Here is a 25960-nt window from a genome sequence, read left to right on the forward strand (position 1 = left end):
GAGCTCCAGGGGAAATGACAAAGTTTTAATGACAAGTAATACATTAATTACATCATTGATTATATAATTAATATATTAGCAATTATAAAACAGTTCTGAAAGTTAACGTCTTCTATCTCTGTCTTCAACTGCATATCTCACAAAATATTTACTTAGTATTAAATTACATCTTCATACAAATATTTTAAATTATAAATCTTGGACTCCAAATTGGGTAAAAGCGCTTTCTCGATCGGGGGCTGGCTGCTCCAAGTGAAGTGTGGTCAGAGAGCCAGCAGCACTGGCACCACCTGGGAGTTTGCCAGAAATGCTGAATTAGGTGTTCCCTAGAGTTAGTCAAGTCTAGAAGCTCTGGTTTAGAGTGAGGTGATGGGACAGAACTTTACAATGCACGTATTTTCACCTGGTGATCAGAGGCAAGTTCCTAGAAGATTCAGCAAAGCTGTTAGCCCTGTTCACAGACCGCTTTTTTTCTTCCCCATTAACAGGCTAATTTCTAGAATTTTCTTTTCCTCACCACCTTCCTGGTGGTGAGAATCTGCCCCTGACTGCTGAGAGAGACTATAGCTCAAGTAACCATCCTTGATTTTCTGAAGTGGAAAACAGTGCCAAGGTCATTATCCTCTTGATTTGGGGTCAAGTTAAGATAGAGAAGAGGATGATTGGTCTGAAAGCATCTGAAAGGTTGGAGAAATGCACTGATAATGTAGTGCATTTGGGCAGATTATTTTGACTGATTATTGACTTTAAAATGTGCTTTTTCTCTTACCGGCTTACTTCTCTTCTAGAAGTCAAGCAGCCTATAGACAAGGTAAGTCTGAGTGCTCAAAAGCAGGCCTAAGGTCAGGAATGTGTTTGGTTTCTCAGTTAGGGGAATTTAAACTCAACCCCAGTTGGTTTTTAATTCAACGCAATCACCAAACTTGATGAAGTGCCATCAAGTTATCTAAAAGAAAGCAGTTTACTGCACAACAGAAGAGTTGATGTCATCCTAGGAGCTGCCAAACTGTCAACCGTTTGGAAAGTGATTTTTAGGGGGGAAAATGGAAGATTATAAAAAGCACGTAGTTCTTAGATTTGCCTGTGCTCTTCCAAGTGTCTAGTGATTTACATGTATCTCTTTCCATTCTTTTTAAATTTGGTTTCCACCATCAACATTTTCATTTTAAAGGAATTGTGTAATCATTTCAGCTCAATGCAGGATAAATGCTACTCTTTATAATGCATGGAAAGATCAAGAAAAAAATAACCTTATATGCCTTTGAAAATAGTTAAAATTAGAAGAAGGGAACAGTGTGGATTTTTCTTTTTTTTTAGTTTCTAACATTAAAATGTTTAAACATTAGTTGTTAATAGTTAGAAATCAAGTACTATATTCTAGCTTGTCCAAGAAATAACCCAAACCCAACTCTCAGCTTTCTTTAAATGAAATAGATATATAACCAATAACTCTTATATCTCAGGCAAAATATTATAAGCAAGAGTGATACCTGAGTTGAATTTCTCTCTTTCCTCTTTTATTCTTATTTTCACTTTTGAGAAAGGAGTTAAAAATCAGGTAAGTACCGAATTTTTTGGAAGAAATTATGGAAGAAATTTTTACAAAATGCTATCAAAGAAAGACTGTGAAATGAATTTTTATAAGTTGCCAAAATAATCATGACTTCCTGATAAGTCACTGTAAATTTATACTCATGTTGGACTCAAGCACTCTTGAGTCTCTTAAACTAGCCATCAAGTAAACCAAATCTAAGTTTTTTACATCTTACTTTACGAACAAACATTAGCTATTGCAAATCAAGTACCTCTGGACAGGTGTTATTACCCTCACTTGGTGAAGCCGCTTGTTATGGATCTTAAACTACGTACACCGCAAAGCAGAGCTCTGAGTACCGGCCCCTCAGCCCAAACGCATCGGCTAGACTTTCACGTGTGTAGACTACAGCAGGAAAGGATTCTGGAGGACACATTTCAGAGTGAAGTAGCATGGATGCCGTCAGCCAGGTCCCCATGGAGGCTGTGCTCCCCAAGCACATCCTGGCTATCTGGGTCATTGTCCTCATCATCCTGGCCATCATGGTCATCATGACCTCCTTATTGCTGTGTCTGGTCACCGCGATCATTATCTGTCACATGCAAACTTATTCTGTCCTCAATGGGACTGAGAATCTCCCAAGAGGGGCAGTGAGGGATGTGGGTGGTGTCCCCTCCCCTAGCCTCTTCCTTCTCAGAAAAGCGACGGACAGGCTTTGTTGTGTGAACTCGGGAGCTTGACACGTGAGAGGAGATCTGAGCTCTTGTTTGGATTTTGCCACTGGCCAGCTGTGTGAGTTCAGTCAAGGGACCTAATTCTGTGGGTTCCGGGTTTCTTTTAAATGGGGATCATGATCTCTGCCCCTTCTGCCTCATGGGGTTGTAAGAACCAATGGTTTGGTGGAGGTTAAAGCTGTTTGCGACTGTGAGCAGCAAACCCACCGCAGATACACAGGTGTTACTGCTGAATGCTGAGAAGCTTTGAAGAGCCAAACAACCTAATTACTGATGGTGGACTTCAAGGTGGTGAGGGAGACACTGGGGGAAGAGGAGCCTTTGCCAGCGCCCCTCCGGTCAAACCAAGCAAAGGCACCCTATCCTCATTCCAAGGGGCCGGCAGCACTTTGGCTCAGAGTTATTTTCTTTGCGGTGCCCCTCCCTCATGTTATGTAATTTGGAGGGAATTACGCATGGCAGGGGAGGGAGATGGGTAGAACTTCCCAGGACCTCTGTGCCAGAATGTCTACAATCAGGAGGAGGGCTCTGCCATTTCTTGGCTATGCAAGGGACCTGGGGTGATGGGCTTCTTTCTGCATTGGAGTCTCATCACTTTGATAGTTGAGCAATGTGGGAAAACACACGGTGGCTGAGTTCCCTGGCCAGCTTTCACGATCTCCAGCCCCCACGCCCTTGTGTGCCCCACACTTGAGGAGCTCTGTCCCCCCACCCCAGTACCTGCTATATCAGCTCTGTGGTATAAAGTGCACGCCCTTCATTCCCTCCCACCAGCACTGCAGCCAATCTAAGCTACAGATTTTAAGAGATCTTCCAGGGGGTTTTGGAACTAACTTAAAACAATGATGGTTGTTTAGATGCTATGATCTATATTTATAGAGAGAGATTTCTGGACTGCTCAAGCTTTTGACCAAAATCAGAAACATCTTGGGACTTATTAAATTATGTAACAGCACAGACATCAGAATATTGTGTGGAAGGAATGCTTTTACTTTGGTCTGATTTCATTTATGTACACAGCCAATCTCCAATAAAGTGCTAGAATGAGAAAACAAACAAATTAAGTACCTCTGACATCTGTCTGATCTCTTTTGAAAAGATGTGTTAGGTTGCCTGGGTGGCTCAGTCTGTTAAGTGGCTGACTCTTGGTCTTGACTCACGTCATGACCTCATGGTTCATGGGATTGAGCCCCTTGTTGGGCTCTGTGCTGACAGTGCAGAACCTGCTTGGGATTCTCTCTCCTCTCTGCCCCTCCCACACGTGCATGCACACTCTCTCTCTCTCTCAAAATACATAAATATTAAAAAAATATCTGGTAAAGGCCTTCCCGAGTCTTTCCTTTTGTTCATTTTCCTTTATTTTTTTTTAATGTTTATTTTTGAGAGAGAGAGAGAGAGAGAGAGAGAGAGGCAAGCAGGGGAGAGGCAGAGAGAGAGGGAGACATAGAATCCGAAGCAGGCTCCAGGCTCCAAGCTGTCAGCACAGAGCCTGATGTGGGGTTCAAACTCATGACCTTAGCCAAAGTCGGACACTCAACCGACTGAACCACCCAGGCACCCCTCATTTTCCTTTAAATAAAGGACATATATTCAGGGTGCCTGGGTGGCTCGGTTGAGGATCTGACTTCGGCTCAGGTTATGATCTCATGTTTTGTGAGTTCAAGTCCTGGGTTGGGCTCTCTGCTGTCAGCACAGAGCCTGCCTCAGATCTTCTGTCCCCTCCTCTCTCAGCCCCTCTCCTGCACAATCTCTCAAAAAAAACACAAACATCAAACAAAACAAAACAAAACAAAACAAAACAGGACATATATTCAACAACTGCTTTTTGTCATGCCATGTTCTACATACTTGGGTACAGTAATGAATACAAAAGACAAAAGTGTCTGCCCTTGTGGAGCTTCTATTTTAATGGGAGTGGAAGATGATAAACAAATATTTAGAATATAATTATGACAGACGGTGATATGTGCTCTAAAGAAAGTAATGCAGGCAGGGGCTAAGTGTCAGTGGTGGGAGTTTGCTTAGACAGTGTCTAGAATACAGTGCATTGTCAACATTAGTTTCTTCTCTATATCTCTCCATGTGATTGCTCTCAACTCCTTTACTGTATCATGTATTTAACCTCTTTAAAACTGCTTATTTAGGCGAGAGGGCAACTAATAAGCACAGGTATGGGACACACCTGACATTTTTTTTTTAATTTTTTTTTTAACGTTTATTTATTTTTGAGACAGAGAGAGAGCATGAATGGGGGAGGGGCAGAGAGAGAGGGAGACACAGAATCGGAAGCAGGCTCCAGGCTCTGAGCCATCAGCCCAGAGCCCGACGCGGGGCTCGAACTCACGGACCGCGAGATGGTGACCTGAGCTGAAGTCGGACACTTAACCGACTTTAATCTGACTTAAAGTCAGATGCTCAACTGACTGAGCCACCCAGGCGCCCCAAGAACACCCCTGACATTTTAAAGGAAGAAGCTAGAGCTGACTAAAAACTCCTTTCCTGAGAAAATAGTACGGGCGCCAAGAAATAAATAAGAGATCTGCTAACAGACTTTCACAAACATTCATAATTTGGAAATCAGGGCAGGACAGAACAGAAAGGAAGCCTTCGGGCGAGAACCTCTTTGACTACTGCGCATCAAGAGGATTAGGAGTCACCCCAGGCACCTGGGTGGCTCAGTCAGTTGAGCATCTGACTCTTGATTTTGGCTCAGGTCATGATCCCAGGTCTGTGGGATCCAGTCCTGCATCGGGCCCCATATTGAGCATGGAGCCTGCTTAAGATTCTCTCTCTCTCCCTCTGCCCCGCATGCATGTGCTTTCTCTTCTAATATTAAAAATAAATAAATAAATAAAAGATTAGGAGTCACCCACGCCAGGAAGTCCAAGGGCATCTCTAGCACACTAGACAAAAAGGCTGCACGCAGGAGGATCCATCCTAATACAGGGTACAAAAGCACCAGGACAGGAAATGGCCATAGTCACTTGCATACCTGGAACAGAATCCAGCTGACTGCAAAAGGACCATAAAATTGGCTCCCGATCAATGGCTCCGTTGGATACAAAGAAACCACCTAGACACTATTTTCCCTTATGAGGAGGGCCCACTGCATTGGACCACTCTTCCTTATCCACTGGCCATTAGATCACTGAACTGGTTCTATATATCTTTTCTAAATGAGTCCTCCTGCTTTTATATTTGAAATGATTCTAATGGCATGAAAGGTGGAACACAAAGATAATTAATATAGGCAATTATTAGCAAAACCCACCTAATTTACACTCAGTAATAAAATATTAAGGACATGGAACATAATAAAATACACCTAAATATGAAAATATTTCACAACATAAAAGGAGATGAACATATCACTGTAAAGGTATAGGGACTGCATACTTAAGAACTATTTACTGAAGAAAAAGAATCAACTGTCGACCTCAACTTCATGTACTTAATACAATCAATGAAATATTAAATCTACAAAAGAGGCAAAAGATACAGTGATAAAACTGACTTTTTTTTTTTAATTAAAAGAGCTGGAAAGCCTATAGAAAGGTAGTGAGGAAAAAATTTGCCATATTACTTTTGAAATGCCACTGGAAGCATTAAAGGGACACAGAATGAGATCTGTAAAAAAAAAAATAAATAAATAAATAAAAATTAAGATCAGTGAAGGGGAACTCATCCTGAAATGTGGGGGGGAAATGGCAAAGATATAAAAATGATTAAGAAGAAACGTATGAAGGACAAAGGATATCTAACATACATGTAAGTGGTGCTACTGCCCAAAAGACAGGAGTAAATTGAACAGAGATAAAAATCCCAACATCTGTCAGATTAAATCTTTCCTGGAATGAAAAATCTTGAATTGTGCAGTGCTCACTCTCTACCAAGAAAAACTGATGAAATAAAATCCAAAATACTGGTGACATATAGATATCTAGATATCTGTATCTATATCTATTTCCTAACTATCGATGCCAAAGACAGAACACTATAATTATCTAGTCAAGAAAAGAAAAACTGGATACCTCCAAAGTAAGTATCAAGCTATACTGAGATTACTTTTCTGCAACAATAGATGTCAGAGACCAGGAGCAATATCTACAGAATTTTGAAGGAAAAAAAAAAATGACCACGTGAATATTTACCCAACAAAGTTGTCATTATGGGCAATAATAACAGAAAGCCATATTCTCAAATATGCAAGGCTTCAGAAAGCATATTACTCATGAAATTTCCATGAAAAGAAGATAACTCAAAGATGTACGAAACAAACAAACAAAAAAGAATCAAAGTAAAAATTTGTATCTCAAGATGAAATTAGTTATAGTAAAAGGAAGTAAAGTACTGAAGCCTAAATGTAATTTATATACAATTAAATCTGTTCTTTACTCCTGCACCCTGGGATTATTTCCCAAGTAAACCAACTAAATTCAAGTCTTTGTCTCATGCTTTACTTTTTGTGAACTAAGACTAAGACAGTGAGCAAGAATGAGTAATTTAATACACAATGGTGAAAATAGGGATTAACTAAATAAAAAAACTTTAGTTCTCTAACTTATACCACATAGTAAACACTCATTTCTGGCAGTATGGTGAACAAGAAATCTCAACAGACCTTCCCTCCAAAAACAGTTTGTTTATGTTTATTTATTTATTTTGTGAGAGAGAGGTGGGGGGAGGGACGAAGGGCAGAGAGAGAGGGAGAGAGAGAATCCCAAGCAGGCTCCATACTGCCAGAATGGAGCCCAATGCAGGGCTTGAAATTACCAACCATGAGATCATGACCTGAGCTGAGATCAAGAGTTGGATACTTAATCGACTGAGCCACCCAGGCACCCCTATAAGTTTATTTTTAAAAGAAAAACTCTTCAAATGCCTTAGGTATATGTTAAGAAATTAACTTTGAAAATTACAAGGTGAGGAATGCTACTTAGCAAGTGGTAAGGGCTGGGTTTACCTTTCTATCATCAACGCCTAGAAAAGTGGACAAAATATAAGCAGCAATGGTTTTCAAGGATTTAACAAATACAAAATAAAACCACAATGACATATCACTGCATACCTGATAGCATGGCTAAAATTAAAAAGACTGCCAATGTTAAATGTTGGTAAGAAAGCAGAGTAACTGAAACTCTCATATACTCATACAGGGCTGAAGTTTGTTAGACTGGATTAAAGAAAAGAAAATAGGTGCATGCTCCTTTGAAAAGAACATACTTAAAACACTTAAAATTCAGAGAGATTGGAAGTAAAAAGGTTGACAAAGATGTATCATCAGAATATTAACCAAAAGATGAAAAAGAGAGCTGGTATTCCTAGATTTAAATCAGATAAAATGGGCTTTCAGGCAAATTTTAAAAACTACCACCACACACTTTTAAAAAAAGACTACTGTGATGGGGCTCCTGGGTGGCTCAGTCGGTTGAGTGTCTGACTTTGGCTCAAGTCATAATCTCACGGTTCATGAGTTCGAGCCCCGTGTCGGGCTCTGTGGTGACAGCTCAGAGCCTGGAGACTGCTTCGGATTCTGTGTCTCCCTCTCTCTTTGCCCCTCCCCTGCTCATGCTCTGTCTCTTTCTCTCTCTCTCTCTCAAAAAAATAATATTAAAAAATATCTAAGTTAAAAAAAAAAAAGACCACTTTGCTCTGGAAAAATGTTCATAAAGTTTGAATTTCAACTTAGAAAAAGAGCAGGAAAAAAACAAAGGAAGTAAATAATTACTAGTATAAAAGCAGACATATGGCCAACGGAACAAAAAGCCCAGAAATAAACCCAAGAACACACATGGGGGAAAGGACAGTCTCTTCAACAAATGGTGCTGGAAAAACTGAATACCCGCATGCAAAAGATGAAATTGTAACCTTATCTTATACCATACACAAAACCCAACTCGAAATGGACAAAAAAACTTCTTGGCATTGATTTTTTGGATATGACACCAAAAACACAAGCCACAAAGGCAAAAATAGTCTAGTGAAACTACATCATACTAAAAAGCTTGTGTACAGCAAAAGAAAACAAAATCAACAGACCTATAGAATGGGAGAAAATATTTGCAAACCATATATCTGATAAGGAGTTAATACCCAAAAGGAACACATACCACTCAATAGAAAAAAATCCAATGAAAAAATAGGCAGAGGATCAAAAAGAAAAGAGTGTTGGTGACACTGTGGAGAAAAGGGAACCCTTGTGCACTGTTGGTAATGTGAATTGGCATAGCCACTATGGAAAGTAGCATGAAGGGTCCTCAAAAAATTAAAAATAGAACTATTATGGGGCACCTGGGTGGCTCGGTCAGTTAAGCATCCAACTCTTGATTTTGGCTCAGCTCGTGATCTCATGGTTTGTAGGTTTGAGCCCCGCATGGAGCCCCGTGCTGCCAGTGTGGAGCCTGCTTGGGATTCTCTCTCTCTCTCTCTCTCTCTCTCTCTCTCTCTCTCTCTCTCAATCTCTCTCTCTCTCTTCCTCTGCCCCTCTCCACTTGCTCTAAATAAATAAATAAACTTTAAAAAAATTCAAAAAATTAAAAGTGGAAGAGGTCAGAGGAGGCATGATAACAGAAGCAAGGCTACGAGAAGGACTCAGCCCTCCATTGCTGGCTTTGAAGATGGAGGAAGGAGGCATGGGCCAAATAATGTGGGCAGCCGCTCCAGGCTGGAAAAGGCAAGGACATGGATTCTCCCTTAAATCCCCCAGGAAGGAATGCGGCCCTGCCAACACCCTGGATTTTTGTCCCGTGAGATCCATGTCAGACTTTGAACCTACAGGACTGTAACGTGAATGTGTGTGATGTTAAGTCACTGAGTTTATGGTAACTTGTTCCAGCAGCGACAGAAAATTAATCCAGTGTTAAATATTATTTTCCTTCATTCACATTTAAATCAAGAAAGATAAAACCAAAGTTATTAAAATAACGGGAAATTTTAAACTATACTTTTCGAGGAAATCTATCCTAATCACCCCCAAATGCCTCTCATCATTTCTTTGTTTCTCCTGAGTGCTTATGTATTCAATTTACATCACTTATCATTTGTTGCTACTTTGTTTTACTACTGTGTTAATATCATTTCCTGGGCATACAGTTTTTCCTCTCATCCTAAGGCTCTTCAGAAGCAGGGGCCATGTATTCTTTCCCTAGGTATTTGCTGCCAGAGGTAACAGGCTCAGTCTATAAATGCCTGATTACCAACATCTCACATTATGGATTACTTAAGGTAGACCAGGTACTCAGCTTTCTTCCCAGAAATGTTTTTAAAAGTTTAATTTCAGGCTTATACAGAAGCACCCTAAAGGCCCTGAAACTCTCATATACTCATACAGGGCTGAAGTTTGTTAGACTGGATTAAAGAAAAGAAAATAGGTGCATGCTCCTTAGAAAAGGACATACTTAAAACACTTAAAATTCAGAGAGATTGAAAGTAAAAAGGTTGACAAAGATGTATCATGAGAATATTAACCAAAAGATGAAAAAGAGACCAGATTAGTAAATATTTAGAAAAGGGACTTACTACACTTTAAGTCCATTGGATATGTCCCACAAAATTTAGTGAGGTTTTGGTTTTCCAAACTTTCATGGTTTGAAGAAAGGCATATGCATTTACCTTACAGATTTTAAGATTGGGGAAGTGAGGTAGGAAGATGTCAGGTCTAGAGTGGGAGAGAAAAGGGGTAGTCTGGACATCCTCAAATTTTAAAAAAGTATATATTTTTAGTGTTTATTTAAAAAAACTATTTTATACTTATTCATTTTTGAGACAGAGAGAGAGTGAGAGAAAGTGCCAGAGAGGGAGGGGCAGAAAGAGAGAGAGGGAGAGGGAGAGAGACAGAGAGAGACAGAATCCAAAGCAGGCTCCAGGCTTTGAGCTGTCAGCACAGAGCCCGACACGGGGCTGGAACTCATGCACCGTGAGATCATGACCTGAGCTGAAGCTGCATACTTAACAAAGGGAGCCATCCAGGTGCCCCCGGACATCCTCAAATCTTGAACAGACCTGGGTACTGAGTAGGTTTCAGTGTGGAGGGTGGGGGGCAGAGCTGCCGTATCTGAAAAGGACTATGTGAAGGGTCGTCTATTTTGTGTGGGGTGTCAAGATCAGCCTAGCCCTTTGATCAACCCTTTTGATCCAGCTACTCTTGGAAGCTGTAAGTAAAATTTCTAGGCTCTACCAGAATTAAAGAAAAGTAAGCAAATAAATAAGTGGTCAGTTGGAAATGAGAGGATTTGGCATCATTGTAACCCCGGGGGAAAAAATAAAGGCTGATGTGTAAATAGAGTTCTGGGCAAGTAACCACATGGTGTTGTGCAGGAGGGAATTCAGCGAGGCAGCTGGCCCTGGCCACATGCCCTTCCCCAGGAGGCAGGGCCAGCCCTAACCCTTCAAGTCAGCTTCTGTTATCCAGCCCTGGGAACCCTTAAAAAAAGTTGCTTACTCTGATTTCTCCAAACATAAAATTGGGGCAGTGGGATTTGCCATTGCTGTGTAGTCCAGGCCTGTGGTGAGGATTAATTAGTGTTTTTAAAGGGCTGTGGGTTTGGTGTGGTTTATTTATTTTCTCAGGATGAAAGCCAGGACGCCAGCACCAAGTGTTAACAGCAAAGGTTTGATGTATGTTACTTGAGATGCACTGTGTGAAGTGGGGTGGATGGGATACAAGGCTTGTGGGACTGCCTTCAGCATCCAAACACATTTTAATGCTCCCCAAAGTGAAGGAGGCAGAAGAAAAGTCTTTGAAAATTAAAAAGGAGCAAAGATATCTGAGTTTAGGCTCTGCGACTGAGGGTATATACCAACCCACACCAAGGAAAATCTGATGAGTCCCTACAGACAAATATTGGCATGTAGAGAAGACACAAAATTTTGCCAACTTTGTGTCAAGCTGCAAAATGTGCTCCTATATTCAGCAGAGAGAAAGAGTCCCAGCAGAGGCAGTCAGGGGCTCGCGGCTGGTGGTGGTGGAGAAGGGTCACACAGCAGCTTCCCCACCATGGTACAGGTGGGCATGGGGGTCAAGGACACTGGTGTGGCCCCAATTCCCACTCACTGAAGACCCAGCAGCTTTCCAGATAGGACAGTCTCACAAGAACCCTCCTGACTGGTTTAGAAAAGTAAATCTTTACAGCTTTATTCCTGATTATGGAAGTTATATGTGCTCATTACTAGAATTTGAAACGGGAGAAATACATCTAAAAAAAGTACACATATGCCCCCTCCCAATCCCAGCAGCCAGAATATAATCGCCATTAACTGTTTTCGAGACATATATATAGGACACAGATTTAATTGTCCTCAATTTAGAGGCGATGAAATGGGAAACTCAAAGAACTTACCCACAGGCTTATGGGAACTAAGTCAAAGCTGCAATTCTAACCCAGACTTCTGGACACCTCGGAACTCTGTGTGTTCCAGTAGGCTACACGCCCTGTCCCTACACCCCTCTCTCTCATCCCACCACCATCCTGCAGTGTAATTACTACAAGGCACTGCAGCACTTACATAACTAGCTTTACAAACAGAAGCTGGAGTCATGCACACAGGCTGGTTGTACATGAAAGTGCAAGACTAGTGTCACGGTTGTGTCCATTTTTCTAGCCACACTTGTGTGTGTAATGTTCCACTGACATGCTGTTATTTGAGTAAGATGACTGAAACACAGATCTGGGCATCCCTTTCGCCCAAATCCCGTGCAAAACAGAAAACAAAGAGACTCCTGAAATTAGTAGGACGTGACTGTTGTGTGAGGCCTGAACCTGGAACGCTGTGCATTTCAGGTCTGTTACTTATCAGCTCTGTGTGACCAATGACTCAGCGTCTCCTTCCTAGTTATAAAGAGGGTAGGCGAACTGAATGCCTTCTAATTTCTGGTATCCTATGCAATGATGAACACTCTCCTAAGGGAGAGGTGGTGGGCCTCATGCAGCCCACCTAACTTTTCTTCCTCTGCTCAGGATCACATTTTAGCCTGAAAGGCAGAAGGTTGCTTCTGGATTGCCACTTCGCAAATACGCCAGGAAGAATGAAAGTGCTTTGATAATAACATATGATATTATTGCTCTTGCTAGATTTATTCTATTTAAATGAATGAGTGATAATCAACTTCACTGGTTAATTTCTTAGCACGCATTGTTTCAGTGTGTACAAATCTCCACAACAAAACAGACTGAGAGAGCTATAGGTAAAATCTTGTCCTCCTTGGAACTTACGGCTCTGGTTGGGGAAAAGACACAAATACAAATAACTGGAATGAGGGAGCGAGAGCTCAGTGTCCTAGGGTGCTCCAGAGAAGCTCGAGGGACTCAGGTGTGGAGGGGTCAGACAGAGCTTCATGGAGGAGAAGGGATGTGAACTAGTCCCTAGAGGAGCATCAGAAAAACACAGGAAGATGACAGTGGCTGGAGGCGGACAGGGCAACGGTCCTGAGGGGTCACGTCAGCTGAATGATGGAGGTTGCAGCACACATCACGTCAGCTGAATGATGGAGGTTGCAGCCCACAGGCTGAGGAGTCTGCGCGTGGCTGTGGGCAGTGGGGGACCACCGACAGCCGTCAAGCAGGGAAGTCGGAAGCTGTGTCCACGGCCTCTCCCAGACAGCTTCTAACAAAACTTAAAGTCTAACTGACCTCCAGTGTGTACATCAGTACCTAGCTCGTCACACCTGCTAAATAAATAATCTCAGAAATGGACTGAAGGTTGCTCCAAGGAGGACATGGGGAGGAGCTCGAGGCAGGCAAACCTGGACAACTCTTAGAACTCAAGTATAGATTTGCCAATTTTACCACAGAAAATGAGTGTGTGAGAGGGAGGGAGGGAAAGACTGTTCTTGCACTCTGTAATCAAGAGCAGAAATAACATCTCATTATAACCTTTAAAGAAAGGAGGCCTTTTAAACGAAATAGTAATAAAGCTGTATGGAATCACTTTGAAGACTTGGCCTTTGGTGGTGTGGAAAACGCTAACATCTGTCAGTGCCCTTCATCTATGATCAAGCTTCTACCAGAAGAATCTGAGGGCTTTATGTGTGTGCACGTCTGTCAGGTATATAGGTATACACTGTGCGACCAGATGTAGGTGAGAATTCTAAGGATGCGCAGGAAGCCACGTCTGACTTCCCAGGTGAGCTGGTGGTCTCAGACGGGGTGGGCTCATTAACTTCAGAACAGCCCATGTCAAGCCTGGTGCCTGTAGGATGGGTGTATATATTCTCTCTCAGGCAAATGAATTCCTTTGAATTATTTCCCCTCGTGGTCTGGGGCACTATGGCTGGAACCTAAGGGAGTGTGGAGCTCCTCACAAGCACGTAGAGCTGGGCTCACACCCACAGGAGCTCAGGCCCTGACTTGGAATCATGGCTGCTCCCTAGCACCGTGGATGTTTCCCAGCTTTTTGTAAATCAGCTTAAACAGCATCATCCCTGTCCCTCGAGCTCACACAGGTTTCCCCCACTGACTACCCTGACTGCTCGAGAAGGACCCTGAGTCTTGGGAGGATTAAAAGGTACTATCTGGACAGAGACCAACACAGGTCTGTCCAAGGTTACCTTACAACAAAGCCTCTAAAGATGAATAAAATGTTTCCTCAAAGCACACAGGAAAGCGAATACAGCCCACACGTCCGATACTGGCCCTGGGGTGGGGGGCGAGGTAGAGATAAAAGCAGAGCCAAATTGGGGCACTGAGAGGACAGTGGTCAATGAAACAATGACAGGGAACTTGCCAGAAAGGGAACACAAAGAGAACAGCCAGGAGAGGCAGCTCCCTGGACTCAGAGGGGAAGTCAGGCTGAGCTGCACACAGAGGCAGGGACTTTATTAATATATGTATTTGTCTAGCAAGGAGGTCTGGGGAAAGGACTGAAGAAAGGCAGGGAAAATCCCACATCATCTCTCTTCTGGCTGATATTTTCAATGCAGGGGAAGGGTGAGGGTGAACATTTATAAACTGGATAAGTAGCTTCAGACGTCTGTATATGATCATGTTAATGGTCACAAGCCACTTCTTAACGGTAATTAAACTATTTTTATTTAGGAACAAAACGTAGGATGCAAGTTCAGGGATGAAAAGGCGGGTGTGAATTGCCATCTGGAGGTACTTTTAGGTTCAGGAAATGTTAAACGACAGTAAGACAATGACTTTAGCCTGTTGATCTATGATCACTCATTAACAAGTATTTATTGAGAAATCACTATCATGGCAGATTCCATGCTATGCACTGGGAATATGGCAGTAAATGAAAAAGATACAGACCCTGTCCTCATGAATTTCTATGCTTTTGTTTGTTTGTTTTACATTCTATTTATTTTTAATTGTGGTTAAAAAAAATATATATATATATATAAACTCTGGGGGCGCCTGGGGGGATCAGTCAGTGGGGCATCCGACTTTGGCTCAGGTCACGATCTCACGGTTCATGAGCTCGAACCCCACGTTGGGCTTGCTGCTGTCAGCGCAGAGCCCGCTGCGGATCATCTGTCCCCCTCTGTCTCTGCCCCTAACCCACTCTTGTGTGTGCTCTCTCTCTCTCAAAAATAAATAAAAACACTAAAAACTATATTTTTAAAAAATATATAAAACTTACCATTTAACTACTTTTAAGTGGACAGCTGAGTGGCATTAAGTACATTCACGTTGCTGAGCCACCATCACCCCACTCCCAACCACACAACTCTTTTCATCTTGCAAAACTGAAACTACACCCATTAGGCACTAAGCCCCATCTCGCCTCCTCCAGCCCCTGGCAGCCACCATTCCACTTTCTGTCTCTATAATTTTGACTACATAGTTACCTCATATAAGTGGAAGCATGCAGTATTTGTCTTTTGGTGACTGGCTCATTCTACAAATGTTCTTAAGGTTCATCCGTGTTGGAGCATGTGCCAGAATTTCTGTCCTTTTTAAGGCTGATATTCCACTTATGTGTGTACTGCATTTTGTTCACCCTTTCACGCCACCAACTGTGCGTTCCCATTTTACATTCCCACCAACAGTACATAAGTGTTTAACAGCATTTTACCGTCCCACCAACATTCCCACCAGTAGTGCATAAGTGTCCAAATTTCTCCACATCCTCACCAACACTTGTTATTTGTCTTCCTTCCTTTTTTTTTCTTTTGATGGTAGCCAGCCTAATGAGTGTGACCTGTGGTTCGTTGAGACTATTTATGCTTTACCACAGAATCTCCTGGTCTATGAGAAATCCTATGAACTCTAGTATGTGTTTACGTCTGTGTCCCAGTCTTTTGGGAATATCTTTGTTATTAACACCTAACTCAAAAAGTACCAAGGGTATGTGTCCATGAAAAGTGCCCCAACTCCACCAGCAGGAAGGGCCTTGGGGGCACCTTAGAATAAGAGGGAGGGAGTATAGCTGCTAAACCCCAACAGGCCAGCTTCTCAGGGGATCTGGTACTACATAGAAGGCAGGGCTCCCCTGAGAAATGTCTAATGCCTGTTTCTCTGATTCATCATAGGAGGGGATATTGGTCCACAACCTCCAACAAGACCCACTAAAGGGGAGAGAGCAGATGGGTAAGTAAATTGATGCAGTGATGTTTTACAACAGGGATAAAAAAGGGGGCAGGATGTGGTAATAACAAAATCCTATAATTCAAATTACTCGAGCGCTGATTTTGTTTCTCATCTTTCCTTTTTTTTTTTTTTTATTTTAGAGACAACGAGAGAGCACATGCATGAGTGGGGGATGGGAGGAAGACAGAGGAGCCAAAATCAAGAGTTGGATGCTCAACCGACTGAGCCACACAGGTGCCGACAAATTACTTCAGCGCTTCCAATGTTTCTAACATTTTCACTTGTATTCATCTCTTTTACAACCATGCCTTTGGCTACGTTACTGCTTATCAATGAGCACAGGGTGGAAAAGGAGAGAGACTGAGTCAGGGGCTTTGCCCCTTTGAGATCCTGTTTAGAGACCCGAAGAATGTTGAAGCTGGAAGGAACTTCAGACATTTTAATTCAATGTTCACTTGACAGCTGAGGAGACTGGTGAACTAAGTGGCGTTTGGGAAGGAGAGGTAGAACACCACCCTCTTGTGCTATAAGGAAGGACAAACAATCTGGGAAGTGCTGGGGTTAGAAACCAAAGAAATGGCTCTGTGATAACATTGACTCAATCGTTAACCTTTCACATAAATTCTAGATTGGCTGCTGTATGATCTTATTCCACAAAGCCTCTAGAACATATTCATGAAACATACCCTATAAGTAGGATTTGGGGCGCCTGGGTGGCTCAGTCGGTTAAGCGTCCAACTCTTGGTTTTGGCTCAGGTCATGATCTCACAGTTTCGTGAGTTTGAGCCCCGCACCGGGCTCTGTGGTGACAGTGTGGATCCTGCTTGGGATTCTCTCTCTCTCTCTCTCTCTCTCTATCTATCTATCTATCTATCTCTCTGCCTCTCCCCCACTCATGCTGTCTCTGTCTCTCTCAAAAATAAGTAAATAAACTTTGGAAAAAAAGAATGTGTAAATTTGAAGACTTGGTTGTCCTATAAATACATATTTTCTTATAGATGGATTTAATCCCCCCAATTAGTTGCATAGAAAAGGCAATGAGCTTGTTTCATCCTCCCATAAAGGAGCAGGACCCCAAAGATAGCTCTCCTTTTTTCAACTTCTGCTGCAAGGTAGATTGAAATGAATATAAAAACTGGGGAGAAAAGCCCATGGTGTTGTCCATGTACGAGGAGGAGTAGCACTTGGCCACTGGCAGGCAGAGACAGAAGTGAGCACCCCGTTTCTGTGGACCAACGGTGAATGTGGTTCCACGTCGATGCCAGCACCGGACAATGTCCCTCATGACAGGCAGGAGTTCCTAGTTGGCAGGGCAGGCCAACAGGGAGGCCTGGAGGGGGCTTTAAGGAGGGGGGGTGGGAGCAGCAGAAGGCCAGAAAATGTCCCTGACTTTGTGACAGCAGTAAAGGGTCTTCATAAGTCCATCACTTAATATGTGGGAAACGGAGTCCAGGAAAAGTGGAGGGACTTGCTCAAGGCCCTAGAATCGATGGGTGGCAAAACTAAGATGATTCTCTCTTCTGATTTCCATGCCTTCTCAACTTTTACACTGGAGAAACCTTGTGCCATGCTGTGATTTAGCTGCGGCACTTTAGGGGAGGTAGCAGATCCACAGCGGGTTGTACGTACTAAGAACCTGCCGCAGGCAGCATTACAACCGACTTACCCAGAAACATACAACCTACGCCCCCATTTCTGCTGCTAAGAAAAATTCAGCTTGGCGAGTGGAGGGGGCTTAAGGCTTTTCTTCTGTAGATGGAACATAGTTGGTTAAGGACAGTGGCAACTATTACAATGTGTGCAGCATACTCAGCACATCCTTGGTCTTCATACTGGGTTTCTCAGTGCGTTAAATTACCTACAAGTCTTAAAAACCCTTCCTGCCTCCCCTCTCTTCCCTTCTTGTGAGAGATTCTGATCTCACTGGTCAAGAATCACTGCTCTCGTGGGGCGCCTGGGTGGCTCAGTCGGTTGAGCGGCCGACTTCGGCTCAGGTCATGATCTCACAGTTCGTGGGTTCGAGCCCCGCGTCAGGCTCTGTGCTGACAGCTCGGAGCCTGGAGCCTGTTTCAGATTCTGTGTCTCCCTCTCTCTGACCCTCCCCCATTCATGCTCTGTCTCAAAAATAAATAAATGTTTAAAAAAATATATTTAAAAAATAAATAAATAAAAAAGAATCACTGCTCTCGTGAGCCAGTTATGGACTATAACGTGTCACACCCCTTTGCTGTGCTGGGGCAGAGAAAAGGTTAAAAACCACGGATGTTGGGTTCTTAGTAACTAGTCACGGGAGTCTCTGCTCCTCTCACACTGCTGATCAAATCACTTCCTAGCACCTTCTAGAACAATCCTTGTAGACTAACAGAAATATAATGCAAATTCATATGTAATTCTACATTCTCTATTAACCACAGGAAAAGGAAAGAGGTGGAATTAATAATAATGTATTTAACTCAACATATCCAAAATATTGCCATTTCAACTAGTAAATATATTTTATGATATATTTCACATTTTTTTATACTAAATCCTCAGAATCTGATGTGTATTTTATACTTTAGCACATCTCAATCCACAATTAGCCACATTTCAAATGTTCAATGGCCACAAATGGCTAGTGGCTACCATATGGACATAGAAGTACCCTTGTCTCTCTCAGGGACATAAGTGACTCCAATTTCTCCATACTGCCTCAGGCCCTTTCCTTTCCAAGTCTAATGCTTCTACTCTGGTCCTAATGCTATCCCAATGTCCCTCCATTAGTCATCACGTAATTATTACCAAGGGCCTACCCAGTGCTGGGTATTCATGTTAACTTATGAGGATGAAAAGATGAATCAGCCACAGAGCTTGACTTCCAGGAGCTCTCAGCTTAGTGGGAAATGAAGGCACAGCATAAGAGAATTCGATGAAGGATTTACACACAGATGCGTACAAAGGGATGCTGAGGAAGGACTTTCTGGGGCTCCAAGGAGCGCTCCAAGGAGCGTTCACATAGATGGGACGTTTCTATTGAGTTTTTTTTTTTTTTATTTTTAAAAAAAATTTTTTTTTCCAACGTTTTTTATTTATTTTTGGGACAGAGAGAGACAGAGCATGAACGGGGGAGGGGCAGAGAGAGAGGGAGACACAGAATCGGAAACAGGCTCCAGGCTCCGAGCCATCAGCCCAGAGCCCGACGCGGGGCTCGAACTCACGGACCGCGAGATCGTGACCCGGCTGAAGTCGGACGTTTAACCGACTGCGCCACCCAGGCGCCCCAGTATTGAGTTTTAAGGAATGAGGAGAACCTGTGGGAGGGCAGGGTAAGGTTTTTCAGCCACAGAGAAAAGCATTTTCAAGACAAAAATAGGACGATCTGCCTCCTTAGAAAAGGCAAGCGTCTAGTAGGGCAAGGAGTGGCAGGTGGGAGAGTGGGGCTGCGGATGCCCGTGGACAGAGTTACTGTGGGGTTGCTGTCCAAGCAAGGAAACCCTGTGCCAGGCTGTGACACAGACTGGAGAGGACAAAGAAGTAAGGAGAGCCTGAAGGAAGGAAGGAATAAAGGGGGTGGCAGTATGCCTAGAAAGGAGGGGAATGTACAATGAATGAAAGAAACGGAGGAGCATTATTTTCTGAAGACGCCAGGCTTTATGATGGAGGCTGGACAAAGGGCCTAAGAGTTAAGGCTTTCCAGGCCCAAACTCACTAAGCTTGGGTCCTCAGGGCCACTAGCATGGCATTTACACAGCACTGTTACAAACTGTAGTGACCTGAGAGCACAAATGGCTTCCTTCCCTGCAGAATCAATGGGGCTACCTATGGCTTAATCTTGGCAGTAGCCAGAATCAAGCTAAATTACTTCCAGGATTGCTGGGTGAGTCACACCTGTGTGATGCAGCAGGTGCTGGGTAGCAGCTGGCCAGCTCCATCAGATGATGTGGTAGCTTATTTGACCTTGGGTTTCCTGGAAGAAGGCTCTGGAACTCTCAGGTGAGAAAAAGGCAACAACAATAACATGACTCCCACAGTGAGCAGGAGCCTCTAGGACCCTCAGGAAAAGCTGAGGCAGGGAGATGAAATGGCTGGAAGATCACATAGCTAGTAATAGGCAGAGCCAAGAACAGAATTTACCCCCTGTGCCACTGAAGCCACGATGTGATCAGTACAGCAGGTGTTATGGAGAACTGTTTACCCTGTCAGCAAACTCAAGTGGCAAAGGAGAACGTTAGGCTAGAGACAAACCAGGCAGTAAAACTGTGTTCGTGAGCCAAAGGGATTCAGTTTAGTAGCAATAAACAAGGTACTCACACGGTGAAATATCCACAAAGTTTGGGTCGATATTATGCAGCAGCTCCTTTCTGGGGGATGGGCTTCCTTCACTAGAAGAGAATTTTTTAGGACACATTAATTTCCTCTCTCAAATCAATATGATGATTTTTAATATTTCCCTTTCTTGCACTACAGGAAATCACAAACCTGCCAATTAACAACTTTGTCATGCATTCAGAGATCTCTAAAATCTGCAGTTGGTGCGTCTTCAATTCATCATTTGTCTCCATGATAGTAATGATGAACATCTGATAAGACTTTCAGTATCAAGTATTATGACAATTAAAAAATAAGAGTCCTGTGACCCTTGGGGCACCTGGATGGCTCAGTCGGTTAAACGTCCAACTTCGGCTCAGGTCATGATCTCACGGTTCGTGAGTTCGAGGCCCGCATCGGGCTCCGTGCTGACAGCTGGGAGCCTGGAGCCTGCTTCGGATTCCGTGTCTCTCTCTCTCTCTCTCTCTGCCCCTCCTCTGCTTGCTCATTCTCTCTCTCTCTCAAAAATAAAATAAAAGATTAAAAAAAAATTAAAGACTCCTGTGACCCTTTGCAATGAACGATGTGGCTGTATTTATACGCGTCCGTTCCTTACAAAGGGGCAATGAGAACCCAAGTTGTTCTGTGTAGGCTTCATGCTGACCATTCACAGGGAGACGCGAAAATAACATCTGCCAGGATAGCAGCATCAATACTACTATCACAACCTACATTAGTGGTGAACAGAAACGTGGGGATCACAGACCAACCCCTTATGTTACAAGTAAGGAAGGCACAAAGTTATTGGTCAAATCGTAGATCATGTGACTCTCAAAATGGTGTTCTCAAAAAATTGAGAGTATTAACACCACCAGATGTATGTGGGGAGTGCATGATGCACCCAGGACATTTGCTAGTATGTACTCAGCCTTATGTAAGAAGTTGTTAGATGCAATTTCAACTGTCGGGAGAGGACTATTTGAGAACCCAATAAAAGGTTGCAAAGTACTGCTTGTTAACACTGTAGGCTTTGTATACAACTGAATAATCATTAAGGTCCCTGATGTAACCAAGAGGACATGGTTTCAGGAAGCCCAATAGCCACACCCCCAAATCACAGGTAGCTATCAGCAGCAATGGCTTAGGATTTCAAGGCCCATAGAATTGTGTATTTGCCAAGTAAAAAAAAATATATATATTTTTTAGCAAAATTTAATTAATTAAGAAAACCCCAAGCTTCAACTACCATCAGCATTATTTTATGAAATAAAGACGATTCTAACAGCCAAAAAGGTAGGAAGAATATGATCTCAGAATAAATGACAGCTCTTCAAAGTGAGTGCTTTTAACTTTAGTATTCTATAAGATTTCCTTGTTCTCCACTCCATAAAACACACCAATTAGAGACTGGGAGGGAAATACACAGGGATGCTCTAGTCCTGCAGGCACCAGAGGCAGGGTTGCTGGGGAGAGGGGGCTATTTCCCAGGACTTTTCTCATTTTCTTTCTGAGGCAACTAACTATCTGATTGTCCTGGAGACTGTCAACCAGTCCAAAATGATAGGAACTAGAGTTTGATTCCAGAAACGCTGAATGCAAGTAAGTACGATTAGCAAAGAAAATGGAAACATGAGAAAATCTAAACAGGATGATGATGATGATGATGATAATGATGATGTCTAATTTGTGGGTTCAAAGTAAATAGAGTTAAAATCTGGATAATAATAGCAAGTAAGTCAGGAGGGGAAAACAGAATGGATGCATTTTATAAAGTCTTATCATTCAGAAAAAGTTAATACTATTGATGAGATTTACAGTTAGGTAAGTAAAATCTGCATGTTAAAATTTTAAGGTGACTTAAAAATAAAGATGGAATTTTTCTGGACTACCTAAAAACAAAACAAAATCCATTCAATTCAAAAAAATATCCAAAAACGTCAGGGCCAAGATATTAGTACATAACCACTTGTCTTTAAAAGCAAAGTTCACTGGAATACCCCAAAGCATTAGGCACAGTTAAATAAAGGATATTTTTCTAATAACTTTTAGAAAGAGTTTCTCTGTATGTTACTCATTCATATTTTTTTCATTACTCAGAAGAGTCACAGATATTTCAAAATAAGGAAACTAAAAAGAAGAGATGACGTTTGGAATACCTGAGTTTGTGAGTAATCCTGGTGATGGATTAGGTCCTGGAAAAATCTCCACAGGCAGAATCACCATGATGCAAATAGGAACAAAAACAACAACAAAACCCAAACAAAAAACAAACAATTCTCTTGAGCATGTTATGATACTACTTTTTAAAATGTAGTCATTGGAATATTTTGAAAAGGATGTGGTTACGGATATGAGGCAAGAAGACAGTATGTGATCAGTGAATAAAACAGTGATCAAACACCCTTAGTCACTCCAAGAAATTTATTAAATAAACCAAAGAAACCAAATGTACATTTAGGGACTGAGTAAAATACCATAAATCTTGGATTACTCCCCCTCAAAATATAAATTAAAAGCCCAGACAAGTTCATGTACTAATTCCCTGGGGCTAGCCTTTTGGGAAATGATGGATTTTAGAAATATCTCCAGGTGGATTTTTAAAAAGATACATACCTACATGGGAAGTAATTATGGAAATATGAAAAAAAAATATACACCAAAGTGTTAACTGGGGGGGGGGGATGGATGGGTGGAGTGAGGTTATCAGGACTTTTAATTTTTATAACTAGTATATATTATGATAATTGGGAAATTTTTAAGATTTTTTAAAAGTAGTATATAATTTCTAAAAATTTCTAAGGCCCCACAAACACATTTAAAAGCGTAACAAGGGGGAAAACTCAGATATTTTACAGGATTTTAAAGACAGGAAGAACTATCCAAACTAGGACATACATGTAATATTTAAACATGCTAACTTTTGGAATGTGATTGTATTCTACCTGCTTACAATGTAGTTATCACAACGATTGATCATGTAATTCCCTCTCAGGAGTCTGAGAATTCCCATGCACATTTAAGAACAGGATTGCTTTTACCAAAACGGAAAAAACACAATAATGGGTTTAGAGTCACTGGGTTCTCAAATCTCGACACTAAAGACTTTGTTTCAATAATGGGTGAAGGGTCTTAATGCCTGAGAAGGAGGGGAGGAGAGGAAAGGAGGATGGGGAGGAGAGAAGATGGAGGAAGAAAAGGCGGCGGGGGGGGGGGGGGGGGGGGGGGAGGAGGAAGAAGAGGGAGAAGGAAACAAGGGGGTAGGGAGAGAGGGAGGGACTGTGGGCTTCCTTTAACAGCTATGCCGCACTAAGTTACCGGTACAGTTTCACGAAAGTGATTATGCACACACATATACACATACACACATCCACTCGGGAAGGCACAGAAACCGTGTGGCTCACTGCAGGGGAGACCAGGGCACAGCACACTGATGCTGGATGGGAGAAGGGGACTCAAGCCTCCGGAGAAGAACACAGGAGAACCCGGCAGGTGAGGGGTGTTGGGGAGTCGGGTGATAAACGGGGATCTCAAAGACCAGCCCTGCAAGCTCCATAGTATTGCATAGGGAATAGTTTAGAGTCATGATTCTCAAGTGACCAGCAAAGGGCAGAGAACTACTGGTCATTATAGAGGTGTAGCCCAATAATGACGATGCCTGGAAGGAAGAATAAACACCTCCCTGACTCGGCTCAGCTCCCAGGAGGAACTCGGTTTCCCCAGAACCAAGAAACTGGACTCCAGCGCTCTGGTTACTGGGAGAAAAATCTCTACCACTGGATTAATAAACTGACATTCTCTTTTTAGATTAAAAGAGAGGAAAGTTCAATAAGCAGGCACCTGTTTTCAGTGCAGTTTAAAATACTCTTAAAGGCTCACAAATCCTTGATCATCTAAAGTTGAGTAGTCTCTAATAATCATATAAAAGATCTCACTCCTGTACCTGGAGAGAAAAATGCTTAGGCTTTTCTTTTTTTATCTTTTCCTCTTCCTGTGTATTTTTAGGGCAAACCTCTTGCACTGCTGTCATAGTGCCATCCTTTCTTCTCTGCGCCTCTGGAAATTTTTGTCACCAATAACCTCTACTTTTTTATGCAGTTTTTCCACATATTTATGTATTTATTTTACCTTTAACCATCATATCTTCTCTTCACCATTAAATGTCTCCGAACAGTATTGTAACTGAAGTTATTCTCATTTTATCTCACATTAGAATTACCCGAGGAGCGGGGCACCTGGGTGGCTCAGTCAGAAAAGTGCCAGACTTTCGCTCAGGTCATGAACTCGTGGTTCGTGGGTTTGAGCCCCATGTCAGGCTCTGTGCTGACAGCTGAGAGCCTGGGGCTGCTTCTCATTCTGTGTCTCCCTCTCTCTGCCCCTCTCCAACTCGTGCTCTACCTGTGTCTCTCTCTCTCTCTCTCTCTGTCAAAAATAAATAAAAGTAAAGAATTACCTGAGGAGCTTTCACATCCAGATGCTCCGACTACATCTTGTAACCAGAAAGATCACTGTGGGGCAGAACCCAGGCATCAGTACTTTTTTGAACTCCTAGCTGATTCCAGTGTGCAACCGAGAGGCACTGGGTTGCGACCACTGCTCTGGAACAGAGCTATTCAAACATTAATGTACATGCAGATCCCTAGGAGATCCTGTTAAACGGTGGATCTGATTTATTTGAGCAGGTGGGGCCAGGAATCTGCATTTCTAGCAGGTTCCCGGGTAGTATGGTTGTTGCTGGTCTGAGGACCACACTTTGAGTAGCAAGATTGGAGAAAGTCCCTTGGAGCCCTGTTACACAGGACTGGAACTCCTTCAGCGTTTCCTAAATTAGAAATTCATTTAGTTTAGACCTGATTCTAGAGCGATGGTTCTTGACCCTGGCTACACAATGCAATCACCTGGGAAGCTTTAAAACATACTGATGCATGAGTTCCACCAAAAGAGCGTGATCTCATTGACATGTGCTTCAGCCTGGGCATGCAGATTCATAAAAGTAATTTGTTTTAAATTAGCTTTATTAAAATATAATTTACAAATCATACAATTCACCCATTTAAAGTGTTCAGTTGGGGGTGCCTGGGTGGCTCAGTCGGTTAAGCATCCCACTCTTGATTTTAGCTCAGGTCATGATCTCACTGTTTGTGAGCTTGAGCCCTGCAATAGGCTCTGTGCTAACAGGGCGGAGCCTGCTTGGCATTCTCTCTCTCCTCTCTCTCTGCCCTTCCCCCATGCTCTCTTTCTCTCTCTCACTCTCTTTCTCAAAATAAATAAACATAAAAAAAAATAAAGTGTACGGTTAAATATTTTTAGAGTATTCAGAATTATAAAATAACATCTAATAAAACAAAATCGAATTTTATTTTTTTCCCCTACTAAATAAAAATTATGTACCCTCGCAGAAGCCCTAGGCAATCACTAATCTGTAGCGTTCCTTCAGATGTGCCTATTCCAGACATTTTATAGAAATGGGATCATAGAATATGTGGTCTTATGTGACTAGCTTCTTTAACTAAGTGGAATGTTTTCAAGGTTCATCCATGTTGTAACATTTATCAAGTACTTCATTCCTTTAAATGGCTGAATAATATTTCATTGTACGGATATAACATGTTTTCTTTATCCACCCATCAGTTGATGGACATTCGGTCCACTTTTTGGCTATTATGAATAATCCTGTTATGGCTGCTCATGTACAAGTTTTTGTATGGACCCTTGTTGTCATTTCTCTTGCATATATACCTAGGACTGGACTTGCTGGATCATATGGTAATTCTATATTTAACATTTAAAGACCTGCCAAACTGTTTTCCAAAGCAGCTGTGCCATTTACACTCTCACCAGCCTGGTATGAGCATTCCAATTTGTCCACATCCTCA

General features: G+C 42.3%; 2 protein-coding genes across 4 annotated transcripts in view; one reads left to right on the forward strand and one right to left on the reverse strand.

Annotated features, from left to right (window-relative positions):
• Positions 1 to 25960, reverse strand: part of ARSB (arylsulfatase B) — a 167685-nt gene that overhangs the window by 42880 nt on the left and 98845 nt on the right. For all 3 annotated transcript variants that reach the window (XM_042989110.1, XM_042989113.1, XM_042989099.1), the window contains exon 6: positions 20091 to 20161. In XM_042989110.1, the coding sequence (XP_042845044.1) occupies positions 20091 to 20161 (71 nt within the window). The remainder of the gene's footprint in view (positions 1 to 20090; positions 20162 to 25960) is intronic.
• LOC102955977 (small integral membrane protein 3-like) lies at positions 105 to 3432 on the forward strand. Its single transcript, XM_042989122.1, has one exon. The coding sequence runs from the start codon at positions 1987 to 1989 to the stop codon at positions 2272 to 2274; it is 288 nt and encodes a 95-aa protein (XP_042845056.1). The 5' UTR covers positions 105 to 1986; the 3' UTR covers positions 2275 to 3432.

The sequence above is a fragment of the Panthera tigris genome, chromosome A1 (assembly GCF_018350195.1).
Source record: "Panthera tigris isolate Pti1 chromosome A1, P.tigris_Pti1_mat1.1, whole genome shotgun sequence".
Lineage (NCBI taxonomy): Eukaryota > Metazoa > Chordata > Mammalia > Carnivora > Felidae > Panthera > Panthera tigris.